Source organism: Erithacus rubecula, assembly GCF_903797595.1.
Source record: "Erithacus rubecula genome assembly, chromosome: 16".
Classification (NCBI taxonomy): domain Eukaryota; kingdom Metazoa; phylum Chordata; class Aves; order Passeriformes; family Muscicapidae; genus Erithacus; species Erithacus rubecula.
In genome coordinates this window covers 9,802,081-9,814,389 of record NC_136668.1, presented here as the reverse complement: position 1 = coordinate 9,814,389, position 12,309 = coordinate 9,802,081, and the positions used below count along the sequence as shown (strand labels likewise).

Sequence of the window (12,309 nt, the reverse complement as noted above, 5' to 3'; positions counted from 1 at the left end):
AACACATCCCTGCACAGATCCTGAGTCCACCCTGCTGCATTCTCACAGACAGTACCAGAACATGACAGCTCTGCAGGGACAGAAAAAATACTTGCCAACAGCACCAGAATGTGAAAGAAAATTACTGAGAAAACTTTGATTTGAGTGACTTGAAGGCAAGAAAAAGGGATCACATTGTCTGGTGGATTCTAAAATGAGGTTGAGGGAAGTGGCATGTTCTTTTTGTAAAAGACACCAGATATTCCTGATCATTCCTGATCATAAAAGTGTTATTTATTAGGACACTAACATATACTATTTTACTTTAATGCTCTCCCTAATGTATTTTCAGCTTATTTAATTCATCTTCCAAAACAAAATAAATTTAATTTTGCTAGGACAGGAGCAATTGATAACAAAACATACAATAAATGAAGATGAGACAAAGTTGTTTCAGGATAAATCTTAAAAAAAAAATCGCCTTTGAAAAAAACCCAAAGAGGCAAGTTCTGGGAGGTGTCTCTTTAACAGTCAAACATGTCAGCACCAGGAAATGTTTCATGTCTTCGTTGTAGCTGTCAGGCTTATATCATAATCACAATAGCTTGGTGAATTTATAGCACTGGCAGTATGTCTGGTGAAAACCAGTTAGATCTTATGGCAGGAAATAGAGAAGGCAAAAAACCCATTTGGAGCTAACAGAGATGCAGGTAAGATGCACAGAAATGAGTTAAAACATGACAGAACATGAAATGGAATCTATTTAGTACAGAACATCTTAGAGACTCAAGAGTTCAGACTGAAAAAGTTGCTTTTAAAATGAGCCCATCTTAACCATAAATACCAAAGCTAAATTACTGCAATACACATTCCCAGAGAGTTTTAAAGAGTAACTTGTTTAACAGGCAACATGTGGCCATTTTTCCTGCAGTCTGTGTGCACAGATGAGAGTTTCTGCTCTCATTTACTCCTTCTGGCCATGCAAATCCTTGAGCCAGAACAGGAGAGTAGCTGAAATTACCAAGGCATGGCAGCATTTTAATTTTTGTGTCCATTAATAAGTGGAGAATTCAAGATGCCCAGCTGAGAAAATAATGTAGCTGTTACAACACAGCAGAGAATGTTTTTTGCCCATAGCTTTATTTTCCTGTTTGTTGGTTGTTTTTTGTTTTGTTTTTTTTTTTTGGTGAAGTCATTTTTGGATTTTAAAAGGTAGTTTTACTGGCTGTCAAACATTACTTTGCATGCATGAAGATAAAAGAACCTTAAGGGTATTCCCCAAAACATACTTTCCAGTGCCTGAAGTGCTGTTTTTGGGACCCGTGTCCAAGGCATGGAAGGCTTTATTTGCTAATGGGAGATCTGGAATGCTGAATGGCTGTGAAGACATTTTCTTTTATTGAGTCAAGCCCTAAGGTGATCGTATTTTCAGTATAACAATGAGTCAATTTATCCCCACTGGGTTATGGGAATTTTTTAATGGTACCATATATGCTGCATCTGGCACACAAGCCTATTAAAACCACAGGGTAAATGAATTGTAATATGTTACCCATGCAGTCTAGGAAAAAAAAAAGAGACAATTAAAAATAAATCTATCACTGAAGAATGATTCCGCTAAGTTATTTTATGATTTTGCGACCAAGTCTTAAAAAAAAAAAAAAGAACCATCCCCAAATACTCTTGTCTAAACAAGCCAATCTCACCAAATGATATTTTTTTTCAGCTGCACCATCAATATAAAAAGTGTTCTACTTCACTAAGAAAACAGACTATTTCGAGAAACGCGAATAAGGAAAGCCACAAGGATGTGATTTGGCTGTTTGTCTAATATGGAAAATCGTGTATTTATCAGCACTTTTAACACAAAAAGCTATTCCTAGATTAGCACAGACTGTACTTTACCACTGGCTAACAGCCAGAGGCATTATTTCACCCTGCTCCCCCTACCTTGGTGCTGTAGGTGTGTCCGTCGGAGCCGCACACGGCGCTGGCCTGTGCCACGGGGCAGGGCTTGCACCTGGCACTGCTGGCTGCCCCCGCCCAGGGCTTCTGGGACAAGCTGCCTTTCTTTTGTCGAAGGCTGGAAAATAAAACACACTTTTGAGAAGTTTGTATGTAACAGAAGAATTCGAGCTTCTGTGAATAAAAATGGATTTTCGGTACAGCGTTAATTTAGAATAATTCCAGTTGGAAAAGACCTTTAAGATCATCGAGTCCGACCATTAACCCAGTACTGCCAAGTCCGCTAAACCATAATTTAAAGGAAGTAAATTAAATACAGCTCCTAACAATGCTTTTATAATAAGGCACATTACAGCAGGCAATCTAAAAAGTCATAAATTGGTAGGCAGCCTTAGATTTACAACACTCAATGGTTTCATTTAGATTTACAACTAAAAATGATTTCACTTCAGAATACAGCATTTCTTGAGCTACACAGCATTTCTGGTGATGCAAGCAACACCAGGTTGTACTTAGAGACATTTTCACCAGGCCTTCTCAGAGCTGCCAAACTACTGCTTTTACTGATTTTAAAACAAAATCCTTCAGAAAACATTGCCATTTATACTGTGCTTATAACAACATACAGAACCACTAAACATTTTTGTGACTATGGGGGCAGCAGACCTTTTGGGACACCAGCTACTGAACAATCAGCTGAGGTTCTCTGATCAATCACAGTCCCTCCAAAAATGCCATAAAGTCATAGAGAGCATCTCCAAATCCACGTGTGTGCCCCTGGGAATGACTGCAGCTGTGTTCAAGTCACAGAATTCCACTAAAAATGTCTATGAAGAAAGACATCTGCTCCAAAAACTTATTGCAAAACGTGCCATTGATTCTAACAGCTCATTTTCCTGTCATAATGAACTACTTGACTGATAGGACATTAAGTAATTATCACCAGCCTAATGTTGTAAGCTGATTAAAAGTTCGTTTTAGAGCCCCCAATCCAGTGTTACAATGCAGATTCATTTTGCTGGTGTGTACTTGCCTTTCACTTGAAAGCATTTACAAGGGAAGGCAAAGCATGGCAGCAGCTTTGCTGGAGACTGGTAAGAAAAATAACTGCCATCTGTTCTTGTACCACAGGAAAAAAAAAGGATATGGTATAACAGTTCAGCTAGAAATGCATTTCAATGTGCTGCTAAATGACTTTATCACAGTTTTAGAAAAATATGTACAGATATTTTTTAAAGCAATTTCACTACAGCTTGCAATTTGCTACACAATACCAACTCTGATGTAATGACACATTCAGCTGCTAAATAATATAAATTATATTCTTTCATCTCAGTCCCAGTTTTCCTCAAGTCCAACCTTTGCCAGAGATGAACAGTACTATTAAGAAGATTGGGTCCACAGAAGGAATCCAATCATGATATAATAAACTATGAAAATAGAAGCCAAGTATTTAAGACAAAATTTCCTTGTTATTTCTGAAGTCTCCTTAATGCAGAGAGCAGCTCTCCCTGTTTCAGATGCATTGTGCCTCAGAAAGGCACCAATACAGCAGGTGCTGAATGCTGTGCACAGGTGCTGACTCAGCTCTGAGCCCCCTAAAGCAGCTCTGTGGATCTCATCTCTTATGCTGAGGCTGTACAAACTGTTTATTTAAATTTTCCACAGGAACTGATTTCTATGCAGTCCCCAACCATGATTTATTATCACATGTAATGATTATCTTTATTTTCTTGAGCTCTTTGGATTACAGGAATACTTCTGTTTTTTTCAGCTTGACAGGAAAATTTCCTCATTTACTTTACTTAGCCCTACACTTCTGGAACTGCACAAACTCAGAGTCAAAAATACATGTGAATATCATATTGTAGATACTGATGAGCAGAGTCTGGAGACAGATATGAAAGGAATTTCTACAGTCTGGAGACTGTAGAAGGTTATAGCATGAAGCAGACTTTTCACTGACTTTAGCTTCCATGATCTTAAAAGATGGATCCTTTGCTATACATAAAATTGTTAACAAGAATATTTTAGGATTAGTTACAGAAAAACAGCCAAATGCTGAAATGCTAAACTGGAAGTGTGTGATTTAGTGTCATCATCATCAAAGCCATCAGGCACGAAGAGTGGAGGATGGAGAGGAGTGAGTGAACTAACGAGCACCTCATCAAAATTAAATATATTGCAGTTCTTAGCTAGACTGATGGTGAGTGCCAAGTATAAAACACACTGTACAGCATTTGACCAGTACATCAGGTATTCTGCACTATAAAAGAAAAGTCCACTCAGAACAGAGCTGCTTGTCCATCTCTGCACAGCCTTAACCCCCTTGCTCTTAATTTATTTATTCCTTCTTTGATCCCTTCAAGATTCATATTGCAAAGCCAATTCCTATCAGAAAATCCTTCTGGAGCTGATGATGTTTTTCATTCTCCCATCATCGCTTAATTTTTATTTTTTTCTTAAGAAAAAAAGTAATTAAATTTGATTGTTTTGAGCCATTCCAGCAGCTCATGGAGCCCTTTCCATCACTTTAGTGGGAGTACAAAGAACAGCACAGCCTTAGGCCTGAGCTCTGTTCTCAGAGCAGCTGCCTGGAAGAAAACACCAAGCCTGGAGCCTCCCCTCACCTGGGAGCAAGCAGCTTCCCTGCAGCCTGATTTGCTGTGTTTTACCTGCAGATAATAAAGGAAACATTTACTCTTCTAACCTCCACATTCATCTTCGGGATCTCCTTTTGGTAATAAAAGAAAGTTTATTCTCTGAAAGAGTGAAGTTTAATAATAAGAATTTATGGTGGAGTAGATCTAAAAGCATTTTGTTATTTTGAAACAAAAAAGAAACCATTTTAATAGCACTTCATACAGTGTGTGTAGGATTCCACTCCCTGCTGCAAGAAATCTGCAACTCCCTCATTCCTGCAGGTATGTGGAACTGGGAGCACAGCAGCCATTTTTGTTGCAAAAACCAAAAATTTTGGCTTTCAAAAATTAATATATTATTTTCAAGCTGCATGTTTTTCCAAAACTATAGTGTAAAGTGCCATTGTATTTGAAGCAAGTCAAAAGTAATTTTTGTCAGCTTCAAGCAACAGCTGAAAGTTTTAACTGGATACCCAGGTCCCACATCCCCACCAAAACCACAGCTGAGCACCTATCTTGTAAAAAGAACATCTATTTTCCAAAAACAAACATGCATTTTTCTGCAGTCCTATTTTGAGAGGATGGATAGGACTTTTGGAAGCTTTTCAATCCTATAACTCCTAACAACACATCAAACATACAAACAAACAAATGAAAACCTAGACAAGAACGTTGGCTGCCATAAGCAGCCAGCCAGCAAATCCCCTCTCAATAGAAGTGCACATTCACAGACTCTGGGAATGCTCTGCTATGCTAATCATCTTGGTTTAGAATGAATGTGTCAGGAGCAAGCCAGGCCAAAGCTAATTAGGCCTTTTCTTTTCTTCTTTCTTTTCTGACAACCAACTTTAATCTTGTTTAAAGACTCAGAGTTGGAAGGATCTACTACTATTTTCACTATTCCAGAAGGTGGAACACATGAATGTTTTGGTCAAGTATTAAGACTTACAGGCAAACCCTGCCTGCTTTTTCTTTGCAGACTGCTGAACCAATGCACCAAAAGGCAGAAGAATTATGGAGCTGGTAAGTTTTTCAGAATTCATCCTCTTGGTATTTTAATAAATAAATAAATTTCAGCAGTTGAAAGCATTGACAGTTCACACGGGGAGAATGCACAGTGACTCAAGTTCATTACTCTGCACACAGACACACTGCTCACCACTCAGTGACAATCCAGGGAGGTGACATCTGCTTGGCTTGCACAGGAGCAGGGACAGTGCCTGAGGCTCTGCAGATGCCACCAGCCAGATGCCAGGACAGCTCAGGCAGCCAGAGCCACAGACACCTGCACATCAGCACTCAGCTTCAAGCACACAGCAAAAAGGACCTCAGGAACTCGAGGAAAAGTGGTTCCACTCGAGATTTTATGGCTTCCAGGTGCATCCTGGTGAACCAGAGGCTCAGCTCCAGCTGGCAGCCCCAAGGATGGGAATCACCCAGCCCTGTCCAGCCTGGCTGGGAGAATCAGTTCTGGGCACTGAGAGCCTCCTTGGGAGCTTGAACTGTGCCTGGGATTCAGCAAAAGTTTGTCAAACAAAATATCTTAAATTGATTCAGATTAAAAAGAAAAAAAAAAAACAGCAACAAAAGCCAAAAATGCAAAGCCTTAATTCCTGACCAGCCCTTGACTGGATGACAAAGGCTGAGCTACTTAGGGAATCTCTGTATCTTTCTCATAACAATTTTCTCTGGAAGAGCATGTATCAAAACAGTCCCTGACAAAACCAGGGGTCAAAATAAAGGTATTTGAAAAAAAAAAAAAGTTAGTTTTATGTTTGACATATGTTCAGACTTCTCATTAAGAAGAATGTGTACAACATCAAGGGTCTGTTACTGGGCTTCAGGATCAGTTATTCCCAAATGCACCTATAGTAAATTAGCAGATTAAGCATAGAAAAGTTTAATGCAATCACAAATCAGGTTCCTTTGGCAGACTGTTGTTTGGAAAGTCCTGAAAAACTTTCAGGATAAAGCAGGCAGTAAACAGAAGTTTCTCCTTAGGATTTCAGAACTTATTCAGTAATTTTATTGGACAAGTAAAAGACAGTTTACCCAAATGAGTTTTTGCTGGGTGAGTTTTCAAAGGTCTGTGCAAATAACAGCAGAAAGTTTCTCAAAAACTCCAACAAATAAGTTACACAATGTCTTCTGACAGAAAGTATCAGGTAAAGAAATAGTGAGATTGATACTGTCTCTTCTTGTTTTTTAACTTGCTGTTTCAGTGATGTTACACAACCACAGAATTTGGTTCAATTCATGCTGTACATTACTTACACCTATCATGTTTTCTGGGCTTAAAATCATACAAACACTTATTTCAGATCCTATTTGAACAGTATGGAGCTGGTTGGGATTTTTTTTTTTTTTAATAGAACAAGCCTTATGTACAAAATACTGACTTGACAAAACCAAAATTATTTCATGGAGATAAACTGGTGTTATTGAACTTGTATTGTCACTGCCACAGCTAGCTGGGCTGATGGCAGCAAGGGCCATCTCTTCCCAACACTCTTTTCAGACACTTCTTCCATGAAGCAACATCCATGTCACCATCCCTGGGGTTTGCAGGTTCCCTGGAGGGCAGGTTTGAGTTTGGCACCCACAAAAGTGCCCACCCACCCAAGGATTCTCCAGGTAAACCTGTCTTTGGGGCTCTGTGAGTTGTGTTCTGGAGTTTTCAATTATGGCTCTCACAGAGACACTCCTCAAGATTAGGATTAACTTCATCCATCCTTCTTTCTATCCAGACCTTAAATCAAACAAAAATTCCTAAGACACAAATAACTATTCTAAACTCCATTAAAACAAAATGGAAAAGTTCAATGCACCAGAGCTGGTAGTAGAAGCTGGAAGGAGCTCTGACAGCAGATTTGAATGATTTCCTGAAGCTGGAACACAGTGGGAACAGTTTAAAATGTACTGTCTGTGCCTTCTCCATGCCTTATGCACAGTTTGTTCATGTCCCCCTGAAGGAAGCTTATCACACTGAAGATAAAGCCAGCAGTGCCTGCCTGTTTTTATCTTTCTTTTGCATAAGTTGTTTCTCTTGTTCTGGAGGAAAAGAATGACAAACCTGAAAGTTGCCAGTATAAATGGCAATGTTCTCTTCTCTCTTTGTATCATTTTGGTATTCTGTTAGAGCTAAGAGCTTGGCCTCATTTCTGGAACCTTTCATATTTTTCACAAGAGCTGTGTATACCTTCATTCACTACCAGTCAAGATTTGTGAAGAAAACAATCTACACATATTACCTTGAAAAAAAAAGGTACTGTGCTATTGAATCTGATATAGATATCTTTATTTAATACAAACACTGTAAAATGAGAATAGACATGATTACAGCAATTTCTCTACCTGGGTTTTACACTTTCAGATACAAAGAATAATAACACACAGCCTTGTATTTCAGCATCATCCCACTATACTAAGTACCACTTTTCCTGATTTCAATATTCTAAGAAATAATAGATTTTACTTTTTCTTGTTGCCTTCATATCTTCTCTCCAGCAGATCTGGCTTAAAAGAGCCATAAGAAATAAAAAGACCATTGCTCACTGGTAGATGTACAAAGGTTTTAATGGGGCTTGGTGGTGGCTGGGGTCTCTTCTGGTAGAATGAAACTCATTCAAGACTGGCCCCCCACAGTAAATGGATAATCTACTTACTTGCTATTCCTTCAAACAATGACATTGATGAGATTGTATTAGGAATTAAGTCTGTTCAGAGAGAACCAGAACACTGGAGTGTTCCCAGAAAGCAGTGGGTGCTCAGAAGAGAGAGATGACAAATTTACAGAAGAGTTAAAGCAAAAATCTCAAGTGTTGAAGTGAAAGTGTACCAGGTGTCACCCCAGTGAAATGAACAACATGTATTTCCAAGGGAAGAGGAAGAGTCAAGCCTCTATTTCTCACCAAGAGTAAGAAGATATTATAAAACAAACATGGGGGAAGCAACATTCCAGAAGGAACTCGTCAGCTGGATGTAGGGAAGGTTGAAAGATGTTGTATAGTGTATGTTTTGCAAGAACACCCCCTGACACATCTTGCAGGGGAAATGCCCTGAAGATTCTTGCATGGATCCCACTAGGTCCAGCTGGCAACCAGCTCTGGAAAGAGAACAAAGGGCCTGGGAGCCCAGGGTCCTCTGGGCTATCACTGCTGCAAGATTAAGGAATCTTTTTATTTTTTAACTTTCTCTGTATTTTAAAGGAAGAAATTACTTGGAACAACTGACAGAGATTCTGAGGGCCTAGAAGGCCAGAAAAACCTAGTGAGTTTGATTGAGGTGATGCAGGTGCTGCAGATGACTTTTGAGATCCAGCAACATCAGTCAGGAACATCAAATGCAACTATTTGAGCCAGGCTACTCAGAAAGCAGCAAGGTCTGTGTCTAAACAGACATAATATGTAATTTAAATATGGATACTCTTAACCTGCCAGTATCAGGGTCTTAGTAGAAGTATCTTTCTGAGATGTTAGTTCTGGCTTTACTTACTCCTGGACTAAAAATCACAAGGTTGTTTATTAAAGCCATGAGAGAAGCACAGGAATTTCTGCCTTTGAGTATTTCAATACATAAAAATGGTGTTTGAAAGTTCCATTTAACTAACAGATTATTGTGCTTATAGGCAATTCATTTTTTTTAATCTAAACTCTAAATGATTTTCAACTTTTAGGCCTAATACATATGCTCAACAGCTGCACAGGTATGAAAACAGGCAAAGTACACAAAGGAAAAGAACCAAAGCAAAAAATCCACACAAACATAAAATCCCAGTGTTCTTAAAAGTCATTGTGCTCTCCTGAATAAATAACACAGCTTCTAAACTCTGCCTGTTCTCATGAATTTTCATAAGAGAATTATTTTTCTTTTTCATCATTATTTTTCCACTAACATAAAAAGGAATCTCAGACACCAAACTATGCAAAAATAAAATGAAGTGCCTTGAATCTCAAAAGAGGAGGGGAGATAGCAGGAAGTTTGTAATTAAAGCTGAAATCTTATTCATCACTCCTCAGTTTGCAGAAATCTCCAGTCCTGGATTTCACATGCTGGATGAGATGCAAGAACTTGGCACCAAGCACTTAAAGGTGAAATGTGCAGCAAATGTGCTACCTTTTTCTTTGGCAGTGGCCCTCTTTCTTTCCTTCTAGGACAGCTTATTGGTTTTTTTGCCCCATTACCAAAGAAGAATACATTTTAAAAGGATAAAGGAAGCTTTTCTGCCCGGGGTCTGATTATCTTGATATTAAAATAATGCATTGATAAGGTCTGCCTCCTCCTGCTGGCAGAACTTGCCAAGATCTCCAAGGAAGCTAAATTGCTGCTGGTATGTGAGATTAATCTGAGCTGTCAGGCTGTTTGGGGAGGAAAGCTGATCCTCCCTTACTATGCCCTGTTTCATGCAATTAGACAGGTTCAAAAATTGTTTTCACCAAACCTGGCAGAGCAGTCATTTCCCACCATTTCCTGCTCCAGCTCCTATTTCTAGTGCCAGTGTTGAGCCTGCATAACCACAGCTATGCAAACACAGGTGCAGGTTACTTAGTAAGGCTAAAATTCAAGGCAGATTTCTTTCCAGCATTTAATAAAACTTTAAAGCTCCAGCATGACCGATGAATCTCCCAGAAGCTGAGGACAGAACAGCTTTTAAACCACCCTCAGTCTTGGCCAAATGCAGAGGTCTGTGAAGTTTAGCACCATCAAAGCTCTGATGTCTCATGTCTCCCCAGACACTGAGCAGTTTGGCAGAATGGAACTGATGGAACAAACAAATGGGCTGGAAGAGGTGACAGATCCACCCTGGGGTTTTGCTCAGCTCCATGTCCTTTGGCTCAGTTTATAACCCAGCCTTATTTATTCCAATGTGCAACACAACCCTTCATTCTACATTCCAAAAGGCTCTACTGCCCAAAATGGGAGATTTTGGTTGGTTTTTTCCTTTTCTCTGAAGCAAAAAAGTTCAGAAATCTTATTGTTACTTTGCAACTCCATGGGAGAAAATCACCACCATGCCCCCAAAGCATCCTCAGACAGCTCAGCTGTGTTCTGCTTCATTATGATGCTTTTGCTTATCCTAAGGCAAATAACATGCCTTAGAGAAAAAAAAGGAAAAAAAAGGGGAAAAAAAGGGACATTTTGCTGGTAGGGATGAGAAAGTAAATGAATTTAAAAATATAGAAAAAATTCTTGCCTTTAAGGCACTAAATCAAATGTTTCTGTTTAAAAATGACTGCACAGTACTCCTGTTCTGCGAATACTTGGCACCATGGTTCCAACAATCAGTTACAAGCTGTGCTAGCAAAATATTTGCCCCTTCTGACACATTTTATTATGAGATAGGCTTATTAAATTCTCAAGAAAGCCACAGCAGATTAAGCTGCTGAGGATTTTTACAATTAGCATTGATTACCTAAGAATTCATGTGTGATTTCTGAATAGAATTGGCTTGTCAAACAACAGACAATTAAAAAAAAAATCAATCCCAAAGCCACCTCCAGAGTGTAGTCAAAATCCACTATTCAAGGTAGGTTTGGGGAAATAATCAGAATGCAGCTTCCTATATCAGGATAAAATGAATGTTAGTGAAGTGCATGCAAACTAAACCAGTTATAAATACTATAAGGAGCTGAGTAATTTTAAAATCCCATCCTTTTTAGCATCTAAATAGGCTAATGCCCCTGTTGCTTATTCAGCAGTGCTGATTTATAGAGCTGAGTACTATGAATGTCTAAACATTCTGCTGAATTTCTCACCGTATTCATTGCTGTCTGTCAGGTTATTGGATGCTGGAGATGGAGCTCATAATATCTATACCATTCCCAGCTTCTCAAATGAGGCCATCAGGAGCATTAACCCATCTTATATCAGGCTGTGTCTTAATGAAAGGTGACTACAGCTTCAGGAAGGTCCCAGCTGATGGACAGGATTTACATAATCACATTAATTTATGATACAAACTGAATGCACATGATCCAGTGTAGGGACAGCACACAGTGAAACACACCTTTGGGTAAAATTTGAAGATTAATTCAATTGACATACTTGCAGAAACTGCAAGATATACATTTCATGAGGTACTTCCACTGAGTGTTTAAGGTCTCACTTTGCTGTGACCTTGAAAACCCAGCACCTCTGCATTAAAACCATCCCTTCCTCCCATATTCTTTGACCATGTAGCTCCAGAGGCCCCTCTGCCATCATGGTTAAGGTGGTTAAAATGCAATGTAGCTACTAATTTATACTTTTTATAGTTTCAGCATTTTATAGCAGCTTCTTCAAAAGTTGATTTTACTGTGTGAGAAAGTAAGACCCAATCAGTGGCATGTTTAGATGGAAAGCATAACATTACCTGGCACTTTAACAACTTTTGTAAAACAAAACAAAACAAAAAGCAAATTCTGCTGATGAGTTATTACACAGGAATCACTTTTGGGTGTTGGTTTAAGATGTGCTATCTTAGTTTCCATCACTTCTATCCACCCAAATTTCACTTCAGCTACTCACTATTGATTCCTTGGCCTCCATTCTTATTCTTTCCACAGTTTCTCTGCTGCTGTGGTAGAAATCTAGGGACTGCACTAATTCTTTATCACTGTAAATTAATGCTATAATTGTTCCCCGAATATTGTTGCCTTTCTTCAAAAAACACTTTTCTCAAATCCTACAAACTTTGGTCTATCTTCTGCCTGACTGGCTTAGTTGACTTTCTGCTCTAGCCCTA

General features: G+C 38.9%; 1 protein-coding gene across 1 annotated transcript in view; it reads right to left on the bottom strand.

Annotated features, from left to right (window-relative positions):
* The window catches only part of SPOCK1 (SPARC (osteonectin), cwcv and kazal like domains proteoglycan 1), a 271,106-nt gene that overhangs the window by 87,834 nt on the left and 170,963 nt on the right, over positions 1-12,309 (bottom strand). Inside the window, exon 5 of the mRNA XM_079320207.1 lies at positions 1,930-2,062. Within this exon, the coding sequence (XP_079176333.1) occupies positions 1,930-2,062 (133 nt within the window). The remainder of the gene's footprint in view (positions 1-1,929; positions 2,063-12,309) is intronic.